Genomic DNA, 22500 nt, shown 5'->3' on the forward strand with positions numbered 1-22500 from the left:
TTTATCCTCAATCTTGGCTCCTGGCTCCTCTCAAGCCTTGAAACTAGTGAAGGTTTTAGCCAGTAATACACCACACTCCCTTCCACTGTATAGCTTCTTAATCACTCTTTATAACTAGTAACCTGCCAATACTAAAACCATAGAACAACTTAAGACGTTGACTTCTTAACTGCTTTCTCTGCTTTGCTGTCAGCAGTGGCAGCAGGAGCAGCAGGAGCAGCAGCAGCAGGAGCAGCAGTACCAGGAGCAGGAGCAGCAGCAGCAGGAGCAGAAGGAAGAGGAGGAGGAGGAGATTTAGGAACATCTTTTGTCTTCACCTCTTTAACAGGCTTCACATCTAGAGCCTTCTTGACACTTGAACTTGACTTAACATCCTTCGACTCCCTCTCCACCATCTTCACACCTGGGTCCACTAGTGCTGCTGCTGCTGGGTCACCTTTTGTTTCCTGTGGCTTTTCTTTGGCGGCTGTGTCCCCCTTCACTTCAGGAGCCTTGGGGGAAACATCCGGAGCCTTGGGTGCTGCTGTGGTAACCTTCGTGTCTGGGTTGACTGGTAGGGTGTCAGTCTTTGGTTTGGCTTCCGGTGGGGAGAAGAAGTACAGCTGTGGAAGGAAGGTTTGGTTGGTGTGTGTGTGGATGGATGGAAGGTTTGAGTGACTGAGTGACTGACTGATGGTGTGATGGTGTATTGGTGCAAGGAAGGAAGATTTGGATGACTGATTGATTGTTTGATGGTAAGAAAAACAAAACAAGAGGAAATGATTGACTGACTGATAGCAGGAAAACACAATTACAAATAAAGATAGACTGATTAAAGAATCGAAACTGATTCTAAAGTGACATATGAAAGACACACACACATACACACACACACTCACCATAAATCCAAGAGCTAGTGTGGCATGAAGCAGCAGAATGACGACAGCAATACCAATAGCCACCTGCTTCGAGTCATGGGACAGCGAGGGCCACACCGTCCTCACCAACACACTGCCACTCAGAATGGGTGCCACGATGGCCAGGCACCACTTGAACCACGGCTGCGGCACTATCCACAGCACCTGCCCAATTTAAAGGGGCATTGAGTCAGTCATTATTTTTGAGTGAGACAAATTTCAACTAGATTTTTGTGTTTTTCAATATAAATGTTTCCTTTTAATTTGATTCTCTGAGATATACTAAATAATTATAAGGTTGTGCATTTTACTCCTTTACGCATTATAAAATTTTTGGATAATTCTTGAAAGTATATTATATATTTCATTCTTCAGGTATTTTAACTTTTGTGTCACATATATTGCAATCTCTTTTTATTTCTTTAGCTACTTTTTATTTGCCCTAATTTTTCCCCTCATACATGTAACCTTTCCCTTCCTCTTCTGTCCCTTCCCAGCACCCACTCACCAACACAAGATGGTGAGATGATTTATTTACTTTATCATATCCCCTAATTTATTCCCCCAAACACATCACAAACTCAACATTTTCCTTCCTCTCCCGTCACTTCCCAATACCACTCACTGACACAAGATGGCAACATTATTTATTTACCTTTTATCATTCCTCCTCTTCTTTTTCTCCCACACACCACAAGCTCAACCTTTTACCCTCCCTTTCCCATCACTTCCCACTCACCATCACAACAACAAAGATGGTGACTATTTATCTCTTACCATTTCCCTTGATGTTTAAGAAAAATAGTTTACTTATTCATCTTTTATCATTTCTCTCATTTTCTCCCTTACACATCACAAACTCAACCATTTACCCCACAAACTCAACCTTTTTCCTCTCCAGCCACTCACCGATACAGGGACAAAGATGGCGAGGGAATAGCCATAGATAGACAGGAGTTCCAGCAGGGTTATCTTGGCCCGGGAGCCTCGAAGCGCCAGCACGCCCCACACAGCCAGCGGCACCAGCCAGGCGTAGGCAAAGATGGAGGAGGCAGCCAGGGTCACTGTGGTGGTGTGGTGAAACGGAGACAGTGTGAAGGTGTGTTGTCATCGATTTTGTTTGGTTCTCCTTTTTTCCTAAGCCTCTTTAGTTTACTTTTCAATCTTTTTTTCTCTTTTTTTTTATAATTTTCCTATTTACTTTCTTGGTTTCTCTTTTGTTCCATGTTCTTTCACATTTTTTCTTTGACTTACTTTTCTTTCTAAGAGAGAGAGAGAGAGAGAGAGAGAGAGAGAGAGAGAGAGAGAGAGAGAGAGAGAGAGAGAGAGAGAGAGAGAAATATACAACAGGCACACAGAAAGGAGTAAGATTAAGAAAACAAAGAAAGAGGAGGAGGAAGATGAATGAATATTGTTGACGCAATGTTCTACTAAACTGAGAGAGAGAGAGAGAGAGAGAGAGAGAGAGAGAGAGAGAGAGAGAGAGAGAGAGAGAGAGAGAGAGAGAGAGAGAGACCACCAAACAAACATACAGACAGAGACTTACCTTTACGGAATTCATATCTCCACACGTAGGTTTCCTCAGTGGATGCGGCAAGGTAGCTGGCCAGGTTGCCAGTGATGCCCGTTGCAAAGGTGAGGGTGAGACAGATCCAGAAAGGCCCTGCAACACAACAACACTCACCATTATACTGACACACAAACCTACACTATGATAAAATTGTCGTGTGTGTTTACCTAGTTGTATGTTACCAGGTTCAGGCGAGGCTCATAGTGACCTGTCTCCATATCTACATTTATCCAACTTTTCCTTAAATTTGTGCACACTTTCTGCTGCTACAATCTTTCACTCAATCCATTCCAGATGTCCACTGTCCTATGTGGAAAACTGAACTTTTTAATATTCCTCAAACATTGACTTTTCATGATCTTGAAATGTCCTCTTGTTTGTCTATCTCCGTCCTCCATCAGTGATACCAGATGTTGTCTATCATTTTTTCCATATGGTTTACTAACTTTTACATCATTATTAGGTCCCATCTTTCCCATCTATCCTTCAAAGTTGGTAGTTCGTTTCCTTCAGTCTTTCTTCATAGGGAAAGTCCTTTATTTCTGGGACCATCTTTGTGTGGTCCTATGGATTCTTTCTATTTTCTTGATGTCTTTCTGTCTGTATTGTGACCGTACCACTGCTGCATATTCTAGTATAGGTCTTATCATTGTGGTTATTATCTTTTTCATCATATTCTTATCCATGTAACTGAATGCCACCCTGATGTTAGTTAGTGTCTTGTATGTTGAAGCAAATAGTCCATATATGTGTCTTTCTGGAGTCAGGGTGTCTTGTATAATCACTCCCAGGTCTTTCTCTTCACCCCTTTTCATTATAATCTGTTCTCTCATTTTGTATTCTCACGTAGGTCTTTCATTACTTTTACCCATTTCTATTACATGGCATTTCTTGGTAACAAGTTCTAATTTCCATTTTTGGCTTCATTCCCAGATCTTATCAATATCTTTCTGCAATTCCATACAGTCACCGATGTTCCTTATTACTTTCAAAAGTTTCACATTGTCTGCAAACAAATTTATATAGCTACTCAAACGCTCTTGTATATTGTTTATATATACTTGGAACATAATTGCTGCCAGCACCAAACCCTGTGGTATGCCACTAGTAACTGTGCTCCAGCTTGATGGGGTGTCTCTTATCATTGTCCTCACTTCCTATCTGTTAAGTAATCTGTCATCCAATTTAAGATGTTTTCTTGTATTCCTCCCATGTGTTCTATTTTCCACAGGAGTCTTCTATGTGGTATTCTGTTGAAACCCGTCTTGATATCTAAATACAGTGTCAACTCATCCACCTCTCCCTTGTACTTCATTGACATGTTTGTGTATGTGAGTGTAGAACTTCTAGTACACTGAAAGATAAATTAACTCCTTACACTGATGGATGAGACTAACAACATTCCAGCTACACACACAATAAAATCAACACACAAAACCTAAAGCAACAATCTAGAAACACAATAAAAACACTACAAAATAAACAAAACACACACACACACACACACGGCCCGGTAGCTCAGTGGTTAGAGCGCTGGCTTCACAAGCCAGATGACCGGGGTTCGATTCCCCGGCCGGGTGAAAATATTTGGGTGTGTCTCCTTTCACGTGTAGCCCCTGTTCACCTAGCAGTGAGTAGGTACGGGATGTAAATCGAGGAGTTGTGACCTTGTTGTCCCGGTGTGTGGTGTGTGCCTGGTCTCAGACCTATCCCAAGATCGGAAATAATGAGCTCTGAGCTCGTTCCGTAGGGTAACGTCTGGCTGTCTAGTCAGAGACTGCAGCTGATCAAACAGTGAATTACACACACACACACACACACACACACACACACACACACACACACACACACACACACACACACACACACACACTGAAGACAACTGGAAAAAAGTCTATAAACTCACCATAAAGATCAGGATTTGGCCTAATGTAGCTCTGCAGGTAGCTCACACCAGGCTTAGGCACCATGGACCACAATATTCTGTCCCCAACCTGCTTGCTCTCCACATCAAAGAACTGCTGGTAAAACTCAAAGGTCCAGAACGAAGGGCCAGCTTTCAGTGACCTGGGATCCTTTGCCTCTCCCTCTCCCATCAGCTGTCAGGAGGGGAAAAAAAAAAAGAAAAATTAAGGCATTGATAATACTTAAGGAAACAAAATGAGGATTGTTTATTAACCCCTTCAGCACTGGGACACATTTTTACCTTAAGATTTGTGTACGATTAGACCATTTTATTGACATTAGCAAGGGTCTATGGAGGTCAGAAGATTAATGGCCAGAGTCTTCAATGTTTCAATCCCCCACATGAGTTTCTGAAGCTGTATAAAATCATCAAACAATAAGCAGAAGGAATATGGAAACACATCATGGTATTGAAAGAGTTAAGGGAAAAATGTGATGAATGTTCATAAGGAAAAAAATTGACTTGGTGTTTGTTCTTGAAGGAAAAACTGTGGGGTTGGTAATAGGAAAAAAAATGAGGGGTGTTCATTAAGGAAAAAACTGACTGTGTTGTGGGTGTTTGTTACTAAGGTGAAAAACTGGAGTTGGTCTTTGTTCTTAAGGGGAAAAAAAATGAGGGGTTGATAATACTTAAGGAAAAAATTAAAGGGTGTTCATTGAGGGAAAAAAAAAATGATTTGGTGTTGAAAAAAGTGAAGTGGTGTTACATAAGGAAAAAAAATGGATGGGTGTTTCTTTATAAGGGAAAAAATTAAGGGGTATTCATTACGGGGAAAAAGTGGTAGGTGTTTGTTTTTTAAGGAAAAAATTGAATTGCTGTGAGTTCTTAGGGGAAAAACTGTGTGTTTAGTAGTACTTAAGGAAAAAATTGAGGGCTTGGGTGTTCGTTAAGGGGAAAACTGACTGTGTGACTCAAGGGGAGAAAGGGATGGATGTTATTAAGGGAAATATTTATTTGGTGTCACTTCTTGAGGGGAAAAAACTTGAAGGATTGGTGATATGGGAAAAAATTAATGGATGTTCGTTCTTAAGGGAAAAAACTGATAGCGTTTGTAGGAGGGAAAAAAAATGGCTTAAGAAAAAGAATTGAGTTGGTAATAGTTCTTAGGGGAAAAAAATTGACTTGGTGACTTGGTGTTACTGAAGGAAGAATTTGGTGGGTTAGTTCTTAAGGGGAGAAATTGGGTTGGTGAGGGGGTCGGTGTTACTTCTAAGGGTAAAAATTAGCTTTATCTTATTAAAGGAAGAAAAAATTGAGCTGGCATGTTACTTCTCAGGGAAAATATTGCTGGTATGTTGTTTAAGAATTTGTGTTACTTGTTCCCTCTATATTTTCTGTGTGTGTGTGTGTTTCACTGTTTGATCTGCTGCAGTCTCTGACGAGACAGCCAGATGTTACCCTACGGAACGAGCTCAGAGCTCATTATTTCCAATCTTCAGATAGGCCTGAGACCAGGCACACACCACACACCGGGACAACAAGGTCACAACTCCTTGATTTACATCCCGTACCTACTCACTGCTAGGTGAAACAGCACCTACACGTCAAAGGAGACACACCCAAATATCTCCACCTGGCCAGGGAATCAAACCCCGGTCCTCTGGCTTGTGAAGCCAGCACTCTAACCACTGAGCTACCGGGCTGTGTGTGTGTGTGTGTGTGTGTGTGTGTGTGTGTGTGTGTGTGTGTGTGTGTGTGTGTGTGTGTGTGTGTGTGTGTGTGTTACAATATATAAATACCAAATAACATTATCAGCAATAGATTATGTTAGCCCAAATATCCATATATCTATCTATCTATCTATCTATCTATCTATCTATCTATATATATATATATATATATATATATATATATATATATATATATATATATATATATATATATATATATACAACAAAGATTTGTATTTACCTAGTTGTTATATACAGGAGGGGAACTATGCTTGTGCTGTCCCATCGCTGTTATCCCAAATATTTTCCAATTTCATCTTAAAATTTTGTATTATTGTCGCTTCAGTCACTTCTCTATCAAACACATTTCAAGCTTTGACAGTTCTATATGGAAAAGTGTATTTCTTCACGTGTGTATTCACCTATTTACCTATTTGTGTGTTACAGGGCCCGAGCTAAGCTCTCTGTCTCCTGTCTCCTTGTCCATTCCTGTCATATCTCTCTTTCATCTGATTGACACACACTGCATCAACGACATCACTGCTCAGTTTATTCCACTTTTTTTTTTTTTTTTTTTTTTTTTTTTTTTTTTTACATTACAAGGGCACTGGCCAAGGGAAAACAAAGTTGGAAAAAAAATCCCGCTGGTTGCCAGGCCCTGTTAAGAGGAATAGTATAAAGAGAAAAAACAAAAAAATCTAAAAGGAGGGTCCAGTTAACGTAAGAGGTGTCTTGACACTCCTCTTTTGAAAGAGTTTAAGTCATAGGCAGGTGGAAATACAGACACAGGTAGAGAGTTCCAGAGTTTACCAGTGTAGGGAATGAAGGAGTGAAGATACTGGTTAACTCTTGCATTAGGAAGATGGACAGAATAGGGATGAGAAGAAGTAGAGAGTCTTGTGCAGCGAGGCCGCAGGAGGGGAAGGCATGCAGTTAGCAAGTTCAGAAGAGCAGACAGCATGAAAACAGCGGTAGAAGACAGATAAAGATGCAACATTGCGGCGGTGACTTAAAGAATCAAGACAGTCAGTTAGAGGAGAAGAGTTGATAAGACGAAAAGCTTTAGATTCCACCTGTTTAGTAAAGCTGTGTGTGGATCCCCCAGACATGAGAGCCATATTCCATACACGGGCGGATAAGGCCCTTGTACAGAGCAAGCAGCTGGGAGGAGAGAAAAATGGACGAAGACGCCATAGGACACCTAACTTCTTGGAAGCTGATTTAGCAAGAGTAGAGATGTGAAATTTCCAGTTTAGATTTTTAGTGAAGGATAGACCGAGTGTGTTTAATGTAGAGGAGAGGGGAAGTTGAGTGTTATTGAAGAAGAGAGGATAGTTGTCTGGAAGGTTATGTCGAGTAGATAGTTGTAGAAATTGAGTTTTGAGGCATTGAACAAAACCAGGTTTTCTCTGCCCCAATCAGAAACAAGTGAAAGATCAGAAGTTAGGCGTCCTATAGCATCTCGCCTTGAGTCATTTAATTGTTGTTGGGTTGGGCGTCTGTTGAACGCTGTTGAATAATGCAGGGTGGTATCATCAGCATAGGAGTGGATAGGGCATTGAGTCAGATTTAGGAGATCATTGATGAATAATAGAAAGAGAGTGGGTGATAGGACAGAACCCTGTGGAACACCACTGTTGATAGTTTTAGGGAAGAACAGTGACCGTCTACTACAGCAGCAATAGAACGATCGGAAAGGAAACTGGAGATGAAGGTACAGAGAGAAGGATAGAATCCGTAGGAGGGTAGTTTAGAAATTAAAGATTTGTGCCAGACTCTATCGAAGGCTTTCGATATGTCAAGGCCGACAGCAAAGGTTTCACCGAAGTCCCTAAAGAGGATGACCAAGATTCAGTTAGGAAAGTAAGAAGATCACCAGTAGATCTGCCTTTACGGAAACCATACTGGCAATCAGAGAGAAGGTTGTGAGCTGATAGATGCCTCATTATCTTCCTATTAAGGATAGACTCAAAGGCTTTAGAAAGGCAGGAAATCAAAGCTATAGGGCGGTAGTTAGAAGGATTGGAGTGGTCACCTTTTTAGGGACAGGTTGAATGTGAGCAAACTTCCAGCAAGAAGGATAAATAGAAGTAGAGAGACACAGATGAAAGAGTTTGACCAGGCAGTGAGCGAGTTCGGAAGCACAGTTTTGAGAACAACAGGAGGGACTCCATCCGGACCGTAAGCCTTCCGAGAATCAAGGCCAGAGAGGGCCAGGAAAACGTCTTTATAAAGAATTTTAATTTTAGGGATGAAGTAGTCAGAGGGTGGAGGAGTAGGAGGAATATGCCCAGAATCATCCAAAGTTGAGTTGGTAGCAAAGGTTTGAGCGAAGAGTTCAGCTTTAGAAAAGAAGAGACAGCTGTAGAGCCATCTGGATGAAGTAAAGGAGGAAAGACGAAGAAGTAAAGTTGTTAGAGATATTATTGGCTAGATGCCAGAAATCTCGAGAGGAGTTAGAATTGGAAAGACTTTGACATTTTCTATTGATGAAAGAGTTTTAGTAAGTTGGAGAATAGATTTGGCATGATTACGGGCAGAAATATATAGGGCATGAGTTTCAGCAGTTGGATGGCTACGGAACCGTTTGTGAGCCGCCTCTCTATCATTGACAGCACGAGAACAAGCAGAGTTAAACCAAGGCTTTTTAGCTTTAGGGTTAGAGAAAGTATGAGGAATGTATAGCTCCATGCCAGAGATAATCACCTCTGTTATGCGCTCGGCACAAAGAGAAGGATCTCTGACATGAAAACAATAATCATCCCAAGGAAATCAGAATAGTACTGCCTTAGTTCCTCCCACTTAGCAGAGTTAAAATGCCAGAAGCACCTCCGCTTAGGCGGGTCCTGAGGCTGCACTGGAGTGATAGAACTGGTAACGGAAATTAGATTGTGGTCGGAGGAGCCCAACGGAGAGGAAAGTTTAACAGAGTAAGCAGAAGGGTTGGAGGTTAGGAAAAGATCAAGAATGTTGGGCGTGTCTCCAAGGCGGTCAGGAATACGGGTAGGGAACTGCACTAGCTGCTCTAGGTCATGAAGGATAGCAAAGTTGAAGGTTTGTTCACCAGGTTGGTCAGTGAAAGAAGATGAAAGCCAAAGCTGGTGGTGAACATTGAAATCCCTAAAATGGAGATCTCAGCAAAGGAAAGTGAGATAAGATGTGCTCCACCTTGGAAGTCAAATAGTCAAAGAATTTTACATAGTCAGAGGAATTAGGTGAGAGGTATACAGCACAGATGAATTTAGTTAGAGAGTGACATTGAAGTCTTAGCCAGATGGTAGAAAATTCTGAAGATTCAAGATTGTGGGCACGAGAGCAAGTGGTGTCGTTACGCACGTATGCGCAACATCCAGCTTTGGATTGAAAATGAGGATAGAGCAAGTAGGAGGGAACAGAAAAGGGCTGCTGTCAGTAGTCACAGACAACTGTGTTTCGGTTAGGAAGAGAAGATGAGGTTTAGTAGAGGAGAGGTGGTGTTCCACAGATTGAAAATTAGAACGAAGGCCACGAATGTTGCAGAAATTGATAGTGAAAGTATTAGATGAAGTGTCAAGACACCCAAGGTCGACAGCAGAGGGGCAGTCCGACCTGGGGACATTTATGGTCCCCTCCCCAGAGGGGGACTCCGAGGCAGGGCGTGGTGAAGCCATTATTAAATTTTGATTTGAAGAGAGTGTAAAAGTGTAAGGTGTTGTAGTGTAGTGTAGGAAGTAGTAGAAGTTGTCTTTAGAGGGCAGGCTGCAGCTACTCAATTGTATAAATGAGACCACAAAGGGAACCGGGAAGAGAGGACACGGGGAATCACTCAGTCTGCAGCACTGCCTACATCCCCGTAAGTACCTCTCCTGGAGTATTCCACCGGGCGGCAGGTGACTACTGCCTACTTATCAATACTACAATGCGGGAAACTGTACTTTCTCACGTCATTTAGACAGATGTCTTTTATTAGCTTTTTTCCATGTCCTCGGAGATGATTACTTGTGGTCACCTTTATCAACTCTCTGTCCAATATGTCAATCTTGTTCACCAATTTATACATAGTTATCATGTCTCCTCTTGTTCTTCTCTCTTCTAATGTGGTCAGCCCCAGTTCCCTCAGTCTTTCCTCATAGTCTAACTCCTGAGTCCTGGTACCATCCTTGTTGCCAGCCTCTGTACCCTTTCCACCTTCTTCACATTTTTCTTCATATGCGGTGACCAGACAAGCTGCATATTCTAACTGGGGTCTTATTAAGGTGCATAATATCTTCTTCATCATTCCTTCATCTAGGTAGTGGAATGCAAGGCCAATATTTTGAAGCATGTTATATGTTTTCCAAAATATCTTGTTAATGTGTTTCTCCGGTGACAAAGTGTTTTGCACGGTTACTCCTAAGTCTTTCTCCTCATTGGTCTCTTTAATTTTCTCATCACCCAGCCTGTAATCCCAGTTTGGTCTGTATCTACTTCTTCCCATTTTCATAACATGGGTCTTGTCTATATTAAATTCCATCTGCCACTCTTTACTCCACTCATATATTTTATCAAGATCTTCCTGTAACTTGTTACAATCTTCCACATTCTTTACTCTCCTCATAATTTTAGTATCGTCCGCAAACATGTTCATGTAACTGTCAATTCCTACTGGCATATCATTAACATAAATCAAAAACATGATGGGACCAAGCACTGACCCTTGTGGAACTCCACTGGTTACCTTCTTCCACTCGGACTTCCTTCCTCTCACCACTGTTCTCATTTCTCTTCCCACTAAGTAATTTTCCATCCATTTTGCTAGTTTATCATTTACTCCTCCAATCTTCTTTAGTTTCCACATCAGTCTATTGTGTGGTACTTTATCAAAGGCCTTTCTCAAGTCCAGGTAGATAGCATCCACCCATCCCTCTCTATGTTGTAGTATGTCAGTCACTCTTGAATAAAAACATAATAAATTGGATATACACGATCTTCCTTTTCTGAAACCAAACTGCCTTTCACTCAGAATGTTTTCACTTTCTAGATACTCACTCCACTTAGCTTTAATTACTTCTTCACATACCTTGCACAATATACTAGTCAACGATACTGGTCTATAATTTAACGGTTCCATTCTACTACCATTCTTATATATAGGCACAATGTCAGCTCTTTTCCACTCTTTCGGGACTATTCCTGTTCGTATGGAGGTTTCCACAATATCAAATATGGGGTTCAACAATTGATCCTTACATTCTTTAGCAACCTCCCAGATATGCCATCAGGCCCCATTGATTTATTAATATCCAGATTGCTTATAATTTTCCTTACATCTTCTTTAGTAACCATGATGTCCTGCATTTGCTTTATTTCCGTAGGCCTTCCTCCCATAAAATGCTCCTCCTTTGTAAACACTTTGCAAAAGTTGTCGTTCAAAATTTCAGCTATATCTCCAGCATCCTCATATACTTCTTCCCCGTTTTTTACCTTTTCTATTGCCTCCCTTTTATTTAGTTTTCCATTTATGAATTTGTAAAACATTTTGGGTCACTATCACAGTTTTCCACCACCCTCTGTTCATATTCCTTCTGTGCTGTTCTCCTTACTTCAACATATCTATTCCTTGCTGTTTTGTAGACTTCTCTTGATAATACATCACTGTTTTTCTTAAGTTTCTTCCATGCCTTTTCTTTGTTCTTTTTTGCTTCTTCACAATTTCTATTAAACCACTGTTTATTATTTAAAGTCCTCTTTCTGTGATATGGCACAAACTTTTCACAGCAGAGTTATATAAATCCATAAATTTATCGTATTTCAATTGCATATCCCTTTCCTGGTATACCACGGACCAGTCAATTTCATTAAAGAACTCCCTTATATGGTTATAATTTGCCCTACATAATTTAATTTTTCCTCCTGTGCTCCACAATCTTATTCGTGCTTAATTCTGTATCCAGCTCAAAGCTTAGGACATCATGATCGCTTTTCCCCAAGGGACATTCATGTTCAATTTCCTCTTTTAGAGATGCCCTGGTAAATACCAAATCCAACCTTGCTGCAACATCTTGTCCCCTGCACCTTGTTGGTGATCTCACCCACTGTGTCATCAAGTTATTTGTTGCTACCTTTAACAATTCCTCTGCCCACTCACCACCGTTCACCACTTCGTAGTCTTCCCACACTATTTCTTTACAATTAAAGTCTCCAACTATCATCACTCTATCCTTTCTGATGAGTTCTTGCTTCATTCTGTCTAGAGTATTTCTCATCACCATTTGGTACTGTTCATATTCCCAAGCACTGGTTCTGGGTGGTATGTATACTGTTATAATATTAATGTCCCTCTTGCCATCTGTTATAAGCATACTTATCACTTCCTCATTTCTCTTACTAAAGTTCACCTCCTTCACTATCAGATCTTCCTTAGTAAAAACCATTATACCACCACCTCCTTTATTTTTTCTATCATTTCTCCATACTTTGTAGTGTTTTACAACAAACCAGTCTAGCTTTATTTCGGGCCTTAACTTTGTTTCCACTACACACATTATGTCTGGTTAATTGTTTCTTAGGTAATCCATACATTCTAGCCTTTTAGACAGAAATCCATCTATATTCGTGTATGTCACTTGAATTCCATTCCTAATCTCTTTCTTCCATGTTTCAGTCAGTGTAATGTCTATTCCATCTGTTTTATCCAGCACTTCTTCAGCCTCCCATTTCTCATCCTCCAAAAAAACTTGGTCTTTTCCTCCTCGGTTCTTTCCTCATTCTTCTCTCTCACTTCAGTTACAAGCTCTTTCATTTTCATTCTTTCATCCTGTGTCATATTTCTTCTTATGTAAATTGTTTTGGTTTCCTCAGAGTCCTTAAGTTTCCAGGCCCTCCTCAGCAAGGCCTCGGCTGCCACCTGAGACTTTAATTTCAATTTTAATGGTCTACTCTTGCCTTCTTCAAAAGCTCCTAGTCTCACACTTTCCTCTACCTCAGCATATAGGCATTCTTCCTCCTCGGAGATCTTATTCAGTAAAAACTTAATCCTATCCTTTTCCTTATCCCTCCTATCTTGCCAGTTCCTGTTAGTTTCCTCTCTCAAACTGTGTGTGTGTGTGTGTGTGTGTGTGTGTGTGTGTGTGTGTGTGTGTGTGTGTGTGTGTGTGTGTGTGTGTGTGTGTGTGTGTGTGTGTGTGTGTGTGTGTGTGTGTGACAGGCAGCATTCGTAAGTACCAGTTGTTGAAGTCATTGTCATTATTCTCGCCTTGTCTCATTCAGTGTCTGTCTTTTCAGTGTTGCAGCGGCCACACTTCAATGCAAGAACACAGAAAAGTCACTGTTAGTTTTATTTCAAGTTTACAAATTTGAAGTACAAAATTGGAGTTAGTTCTGATAAGGAAAGATTACATATAATTTTTTTTCTATGTAAAAATGATAAATAAAAAGAAACATGAAAAATAATATGTACAAACTCCTTTTCTTTTCTCTTAAAATAAAATAATAGGCAAACCAAGGAATAAGACAAAAAATGAATAAACAAAAGTCTCTTCTCATTAACCCCTTCAGTACTGGGATGAATTTTTACCATGATTTTTTGGGCACGATTACACAATTTTATATGCGTTAAGAAGGGTCTATGGAGGTCAAAATATAAATGGCCAGAGTCTTCACAATTTCAATCTCCACACAAGTTTCTGAAGCTGTATAAAATCGCTAAATAGTATGCAGAATGAATATGAAAATGCAGCTTGGTACTAAAGGCGTTAAATAAACAAATAAACAAACCAAGAAAAAAAAAAGGATAGATATAAAAAAGTTTCTTCCTTTCACTCAACAGAACAAAACAGCAATTAACAGGGTGGCTGATGAATAGAATGGATTGTAGCCGCTGTTAACAGCTGGCTATAGAGAAAGTGAGAAAGAGATGGAGAGAGCGTTTACGTCGGGTTGACCCATTACCCGCAGGACGGGGTTCACACTGACGCGTCACACCTCCCTTCCCCTTATCAGTAACTCCATAAGTTCTATAGGCACAACTCACTCCCTTGTTCCTTAAGTTTTTTTCTGAGTGACCCTCAGTAAAGTCTCAAGGCTCTGTACGTCATCTCATTCCACCACAAACAGTGGTGAGCTGAGGTGTCACTCAAGACTCCTGCATTACTGTGTTGGAGACAATGCTATTGGTGTTATGTGTAACGCTGTTCAAAAGTAAGGAACACCCCACAGAAGCCAACTGTTCCCGCTTTGCATATGTATTACTGTGTATTATCGTATTTATATTGTATGCACATATTAATGCCTCGAATGTCATGCTGAGGTGTATTGGGTGTTTGTCTTGTGTCACGTGACGGGATAGGTTTATGGAAAGTGTAAACTGTAAAGTTTCTGCCACATTGACAAAGTGAAGAGTGATTATAATGTAGCTGATATGTTAATTCTACAAGTTTGACCGCATTCCAATAAAGTGTGGTGTGAGTTTGATGTGGTGGTATCAGTCACCTTGCCACAAGCACTTGTCACGGCGCTGACACAAACTCAGTAATCACGTTGTTAGTGGTGAGTCAGTATGGAGCTTTAGAAGATTAGACACATGTGGAGGATGATAGGTGGAATTAGGTAGCTTTGTTCATACAGAGACTATCACATGTATGTCTGATTGCCTCTTGCAGCTTCCCTCATTTTGTTAATCCCTTGAGTACCATGATGCATTCTCATATTCATTCTGCTTACTATTTGGTGATTTTATACAGCTTCAGAAACTTATATGGGGGATTAAAATAGTGAAGACTGTGGTCATTAATCTTCTGACCTCCATAGAACCCTTCCTAATGTCAAGAAAATAGTCTAATCATACACAAATCTCAAAGTTAAGCTCTTATGTTCTTCACCTCTCATCACAAAGAGGGTGAAGGGTGCACTCTGAACACCTCATAGCGATGGTTGACGCCAGGTAGTGTGTGCAGCTTGACACGTGACCCCAGGGCCCCCAGGGAAGGGTCGGGATGCAGGTAGAACACTCGCCTTACCCTGGAGTGCAGAAGGGCCATGGCACACATCATACATGGTTCATGAGTCAGGTAAACGTCACAGCCGGTGCAAATGTAGGATGTGCCATCACTCCCTTGGCTGTTTGTGTTGCTTGAGGTGTTGGTGGACTGTGGTAATGTTTGATTCTGGTGTTCTCTTCTATCTTCATTTTCTTGGCTGTTGTTTGTGTTGTGTGAAGTGTTGGTGGTCTTGTTTCTTGTTTGCTCCTTTTCTTCACTTTCGTTGATGTTGTTTGTGTTGGTGGTCTTGCCTCTTGTCTGTGGTGATGTCTTGTCTTTGTATTTCTCTTCTTTTTTTGTATTTCCTTGGTTTTTCACATCCTCACCTTCTTTCCATTCTCTACTTTTGCCATCATTTCCTTGAGTGTTGCTTGTGTTGTCATAAGTATTGTCTTTATCTTTTGTCTGTGGTATTGTGTTATCTATTCTCTTTCCTTTATCATCACCTCCTTCCGTTTTCTCATCTTTTGTTTGTGACATATGTTTCTTGCATTCCTTTCCTTCATTTTCCTCTGCATTACCTGTGTTATCAGAAGCATTCATGTCTTTCACCTCACCCTTACAATCTCTTCCTATTCCTTCACTCCCTTGGGTGTTTGAGAAGGAGGTATTCTTGGCTGTCATTTTGAAGGAATCTGAGGCATTACATACACTCTGAGTCACTATTTTACAAGGCAAGGAAGAGTTAGAAGTACTTTGCATCATTTCATCCTCCTTATTTCTCCATGGTGTTGTTGTCCAGGCACCACCACCCTGCATCACTGCCACCATGTCCACAGCCACCATCGCCGCGTGCTGTAGTGGATGTGAGAACCGGCCATCCCGTGCCACACACCTGCTACCTGTCACTCCGTCCATGATAACACAGCCTACAGGGGGTCTTCCTGCATTGCCAGCCTGCCTCCCTGCCACTATTGCCTCATTCATGTGTGCCGTGATGGTCTCTATCTCCCCTGGGGTGAAGAAAGTGTCCGAGGCGAGGCGTGTGAGGTAAGCGTCCTCGTGAAACACACATGGCCAGAGAGCTGTGACCTTATCGTACACTTCCCTAAGTCTGGGTGGGTGCAGCGCAGCTCGACACACAAACGCCTGCTGTGTGTAGTGCTGTGTGTCCACCCTCATGTCCTCCAGCTGGACAAACACGCGGGAGACGTCTGACTCACCAAGAGAGGCAATGTCTGTGGTTGTGTCTGGCACAATGTTGAGTTCCTCGGCAAAGTTGAGGTAGATGAGCATGGCGTCCTGTCCTGCTGGCTCCCCAAGGCTCAGCTTCCTGACATCCTCCCTGGGTAGCCGCCTCACCCTCTTAAGGTGTGTCAGTGCTGGGACAGGGAGTGCCATGGACAGCTGCTTCACTGCCTGGGATGTATGCCTCTTGTCCTTCAGCCTGAGGGCCACCACGTGGGTGAGGGGTGGCTCTCCCCTCACCCAGTCTGGCAGCACGGCCCTCACCTGGACATGGCCAGGCCTGAGGGGCAGTCCAGGCAAGCACAGGCTCTCACCTTTGTGTCTCTTTGGCCGGGGTGACATCTGCAAGGAAGAGATGGCCTCATTTCCTTCCTGGCACTCTGGCATACTGGCAACCCTCACCTCCTGCACCAGACACTGAACTGCTGCCCTCAGACCAGGGCCAGCATGTGTATCTTAGTGTCCATGATGAGGCTCCTGGCTGCTCATGGCTCACGGCACCGCTGTGTTCCTCAGCACACTGTTTGCTTCACAGTGTGGAGCCAGATTTGTACCGAAACACTGTAACTTCATTACTTGACACAGTTGTTGGTTAGGAATGTTACTCGTCACTCAGCCCGACCCATCACTGGTACAGTCACTGTTTTACCATGCCACAATGTTACTGCTGTGTACACTTTGTCTCATGAAAAACCAACTCATGACCATTCAAACATGTCTAAAAATACCATAAAATACAACATTATGGTGAAATACAGTACAATACAGACCTTCCAGGCTATCTATAAATTGGCACAGTCTTACTTATCAACACTAATTCTTCTCACATCTTGAATTTACTAAACCAAAATAACAATATTACATGACTTTCCCTCCCTCTAGCCAGTCAGTGAGGGAGAGGGACCTGTCACATCCCCTTTGCCTGTCCAGAGTGAGGTGTTGACAGTGTGTATCTCCCTGTGGTTCCTATCCCTTTCATCTCCTAATAACACCTCATTCTCTTTGGCTGTCTATAGAGTGAGGTGTTGACAGAATATATGAGTCAGCTGGTTCTGTCCTTTACATCTTCTAATAGCACCACTTTATTCTCTTAGGCTGTACATAGTGAGGTGTTGGGAGAATACATGAATCAGCTGGTTTGTATCCCTTAGTCACACACACACACACACACACACACACACACACACACACACACACACACACACACACACACACACACACACACACACACACCGTAGTGTAGTGGTTAGCACGCTCGACTCACAATCGAGAGGACCGAGTTCGAGTCCCGGGAAGCGGTGAGGCAAATGGGCAAGCCTCTTAATGTGTGGCCCCTGTTCATCTAGCAGTAAATAGGTACAGGAAGTAACTGGAGGGGTTGTGGCCTCGCTGTCCCGGTGTGTGGAGTGTGTTGTGGTCTCAGTCCTACCGAAGACAGCACACACACACACACACACACACACACACACACACACACACACACACACACACACACACACACCGCGTAGTGTAGTGGTTAGCACGCTCGACTCACAATCGAGAGGACCGAGTTCGAGTCCCGGGAAGCGGTGAGGCAAATGGGCAAGCCTCTTAATATGTGGCCCCTGTTCATCTAGCAGTAAATAGGTACAGGAAGTAACTGGAGGGGTTGTGGCCTCGCTGTCCCGGTGTGTGGAGTGTGTTGTGGTCTCAGTCCTACCCGAAGATCGGTCTATGAGCTCTGAGCTAGCTGACCAGCAGACAACCGAGGTGAATTACACACACACACACACAGGGCAGGGCAGCAGTGATAGCATCTGTGCCAATATTTATCCTGTGTCACTCCCATACATGAATTAATGCAAGAATCTTGTAACTTAAAAAAAAAAGATGGCAATCTTATCTGCATGTTTTAATAAGGTAATCATTTTTTCTATCTACCTGTTTGTTTGTATGTTTGTTTATGGTCATTTGTTATCTCTGTCTGTCTGTTAGTTTGTCGAGGAAAATATTATCTATAACAAATTGCTTTGAATATTTTTACAAGCCTGCAGTGGAGGTTATTTTTCTAAGGGTATTTTCATGATTCTAGTAAAATCTTAACAAGAAATTCTCGCCAGAGCCTTTAATAGCTCTCTCTCTTTTACCCTTCCTCTTTTTATACCCTTTCCAACTGCCCTCCCCCCCTGTCTCTCTCTCTCTCTCTCTTATTCTTTCTTTCTTACCCCTATCCTAATCCCTTCTGTCTTTTTTTCATTTGCTAAACCCTGCTCTCTCTCTTTTATTCTTTCTTTCTTACCTCTATCCTAATCCTTTCCCTCTTTTTTTCATTTGCTAAACCCTGCTCTTACTCTTTCTCTCTCTCTCTCTCTCTCACACACACACACACACACACTTTACCCTATTTTTCTTATTTTCTAACTTTTTCCCCTCTCTTATTCTCACTCCCCTCACACTCTCTCTCTTATCGCTTCCCCTTATTCTTTTCTTGTCTCTCTCTCTCTCACTTTTTCTCTTTACACCTTCCCTCTTTTTTTTTTTATTCATTTTCCAACCCTTTCCTCTTTCTTATTCTCTCTCACCTTGTCATGCTCCTGGTCATCCTCCGCAGTGTCGGGAAACTCGGAGAACAGAATGGTTTGCTCGTGTTTGCCCCCCACTGCCCCTCCTCCTCCGCTCCCCGCTGGCTGGGTCCGCGTATCTCCGAAGTCTGTAGAGGGGCATCATCATCATCATCACCACCACCACTATCATCAGGTATTTCATTATTTTTTTTTTCTTTTTTAAATGGCTTACCTTGAAATTGCAGATCCATTCCTATTTCTTGGTCGTCATTCTGTAACGAGAGTGAGGCGTTACTGACCTCTATATATCAGTGGTGAGTCCTATCTAATGGGTATTGAGGCGTTACTGACCTGACCTGACCTCTATATATCAGTGGTGAGTCCTATCTAATGGGTATTGAGGCGTTACTGACCTGACCTGACCTCTATATATCAGTGGTGAGTCCAATCTAACTGGTACTGAGGCGTTACTGACCTGACCTGACCTCTATTTATCAGTGGCGAGTGCTATCTAAGTGGCAGTGTGTTTGTTATGAAGGCCACGGTGGTTTAGTGATTAGTTCTCCTCGTGTTGATGAATTAGTACCATGACAGGAAAACAGACTGCTACGTTGGCACTTGTCACGCGCCATTTTGCCTCACTTCCCCTCCTTCCTGTCACTTGCTCCCTGGCTCTACTTCACAAAATGGCTCACTATCATCGTCTTGTGGTCGTGGATAGAGGTTTGTGTTGGTTTTAGTGCGTGTTTTACCTGTATATCTAACACTGCGAAGCCTCCTTTGGACGCCGCCATGATGGTTGACAGGGCGATGACGTCACTATCAACAAACGAACATGTCCACACTTTGTACAGGGTTACTTTACCTATGCCACGTCGCTGTCTTAATTATTATATTATGTCATGTTTTTCTTCGTTGTATGGCAGTTTGTGATGCGTTAATTTTGGAGAGTTAAAGTGTATATTAATAATTTGATTTGGAGTGCCAAAGTAGTAAGCAAGTACAATAATTGAGCTTCTATTTCCCATCATAATGTAATGCCTTTCATGGCTCTAACTATTTATTGGATATTTACTGTGATTATTTCAAGATGTATACGGGTGACATTAAGTCGAAAGTGTTAAAACTGAAGTAAAGACTTTTCATACTCTATTTGCCCTCGTGGTCATAAATCATCACACATTTTTAGTATTCTACTGTTAATTGAGGAAGATAAAACGTTGTAGAAAAGATAGAAATAGCGTAATGTAGCATGAATAAATACTGATGTCTCGATAGAAGTAATGAATTTTTAGATAGAAATATTGAGTAATTAAAACTGAGAAATCAGTCAAAATTTTTCAAGCATGAAATTATTATTATTATTTTTTTTATAATTTATGAAGCTCTTCCCCAAGTAGAAAAGCGAACTAGAACATCAAATAAACGCATCGACATTATCTCGACAAAACACTGCCGAAACTTTCCCGCCAAAGAAATCAAGACGCCCAGAGCAGTAAGTGTGGCCTAATGTTGGATTTTCTCCTATTTCACTGGTTATAATGATCTGTGAGGCTTTCTGGTGGCTTATGAACGTTGATTGGGAAGTGGGGGGAAATGAATGGAGAAATGAAGGAGAGAGAGAGAGAGAGAGAGAGAGAGAGAGAGAGAGAGAGAGAGAGAGAGAGAGAGGCGTGCGTACTATCAACTTTGTGGTTAGCTAGTAAGGACGGAGTGGGGTGTGGCCAAGAGCAAGGAAAAGTTTTCAAGACAACACCCAATGCTACCTTAACGTGTGTTGCTCTGCTGGCTGGCCGCACTCGCTCTCTCTCGCTAGCCATTACTAGACTGCACGGGCATCAGTCTAAAATGAAAAATTAAAACTGGAATAAAGTAAATCTATATGCATACAAGAGTTATTTATTGCATGGATATTAGTCTAAAATAAAATTTTAAAAAATCAAGGAATAGTTTCAAAATACAGTTCGGGAAGTTTTATATAATTTCCAACTCTTCCCAGAACCTCTTTAATATTCCACTGGTTGTAATAATAGTAGAGTTTCAGATAAGATTTAACCTTCTCATATCTTTTCACTTCGAATTATTTCTTAATTTGATATTTATGAAAAGAATATACGTTTTGAGGAAGACCAGAAGATATATGTGTTGTAATAATGTTTATTTATTCATCTATTCATCTGCTTCACCGTACTAAAAGCAAGTTAACACACACACACACACACACACACACACACACACCATAACATCAAGCAAAGAGGAAGAGTCAAAGCATTGAGAGAGAAAAAGAAAAAAAGAAATGGGAAGAAGAAACAGGGAGCCATCGGTCACGCGGTGAAAGTAACCGACCCTGTAGAGGCAACGTGTGTGTGTGTGTGTGTGGTGAAAGTACCGCCACTGCCCGCTTGGAATGATATAAGTGAAGCTTCAATCAAGGGTTCACGCATACATACACACACACACACACACACACACATTATGATAAGACCTATATAGACTTGAATGTGTAGCAGTAGTGTGGTCAGTGTACATGCAAAAGGACATCGGGAAACTAGAAAGGATGCAAAAGGACAGTTACGAAGATGGTACTAGAAATAAAGAACCTTCCCTATGAAGAAAGACTAAAGGAAATGGAACTGCTAACTTTGAAGGATAGGCGGAAGAGAGGAGATCTAATAACGATGTGTAAGATAGTGAACCGTATGAAAAGATAGATAGACGACATATAAGTATCACTGACTGAAAATGGTGACAGACGAACAAGAGGATATTCTAAGATCATGAAAAGTCAATGTTTGAAAAATAAGGAAAAGTTAAGTTTTCCTCATAGGACGGTGGACACAGGCCCGGCCCGAGAGTTTTTGATGCTCTAGGCGAAGATGAAAAATTATGTCCCTTGGGCCCTTTCCTTGAGAGTTCACCCAGGGCCAGTGACTCGGGGACAATAATTTTTGGTTCAAATTTGTATCAGTTATATTTGAGGGTAACAAAAAGAGCCATTTGATAGGCAAAATATTCGTTCAAACATGGCAGTTGATAGGAGGGCATGGCAGCTGGCGCAACTTGAAGGGAATCTTCGTCCAAGACTGCCTATATTTGGTTTGATTAGGTTAGGTTAGGTTAGGTTCCCGTAGGATATCAGCTGTGTTGGTGGGGAGTGGTGGCGCGATATTTGAAATAGTGTTTCTACCACAGCATTCGATCGGTGTTTTCTCTCTGTCGGGGTTACCTTATCTCACCCTGTCCCTATTGAATTGAAAAATAAGAAAAATAAGGGAAATTTGGCAAAACGCTTCTGCAAATTAACTAATTAGTTACTGGTCTGACGCTTGACGGTTAATGATTAAACCATGCTTATTAAAGTCATGCTTATTAAAGTACCAAAATAGGAATTACTGCTTGATGCCCCTCTCAGCCTGATGTCCTAGGCGACCGCCTAGGTTCGCCTAATGGTAGGGCCGGCCCTGGGTGGACATCTGGAACAGCTTGAGTGAAGAGATTGTAATAGCAGAAAAGTTTAAGGAAAAGTTGGATGAAATTAGATATGGAGACAGGTCACTATGACCCCTGCTCGAATCCTGTAATATACAAGTAGGTAAATACACACACACACACACACACACACACACACACACACACACACACACACACACACACACACACACACACACATC

General features: G+C 41.7%; 1 protein-coding gene across 2 annotated transcripts in view; it reads right to left on the reverse strand.

Moving 5' to 3' along the window:
- LOC123512350 (protein YIPF1-like) overlaps positions 1-19658 on the reverse strand; it is a 21532-nt gene extending 1874 nt beyond the window's left edge. The window contains exons 1-8 of one of the 2 annotated variants that reach the window (XM_045268712.1): positions 19582-19658; positions 19062-19101; positions 18848-18975; positions 4373-4565; positions 2443-2559; positions 1806-1960; positions 879-1061; positions 1-602 (exon numbers count right to left, since the gene is read on the reverse strand). The exon at positions 1-602 is cut by the window's left edge and continues 1874 nt beyond it. In XM_045268712.1, the coding sequence (XP_045124647.1) occupies positions 150-602; positions 879-1061; positions 1806-1960; positions 2443-2559; positions 4373-4565; positions 18848-18975; positions 19062-19101; positions 19582-19623 (1311 nt within the window). In that variant the 5' untranslated portion in view covers positions 19624-19658 and the 3' untranslated portion in view covers positions 1-149. Of the gene's footprint in view, positions 603-878; positions 1062-1805; positions 1961-2442; positions 2560-4372; positions 4566-13383; positions 16629-18847; positions 18976-19061; positions 19102-19581 lie in introns of those variants that run through there. The other variant, XM_045268704.1, reaches the window with a different exon arrangement.
- Positions 19659-22500: the final 2842 nt, after the last annotated feature.

This window comes from Portunus trituberculatus, chromosome 4 (assembly GCF_017591435.1).
Source record: "Portunus trituberculatus isolate SZX2019 chromosome 4, ASM1759143v1, whole genome shotgun sequence".
Lineage (NCBI taxonomy): Eukaryota > Metazoa > Arthropoda > Malacostraca > Decapoda > Portunidae > Portunus > Portunus trituberculatus.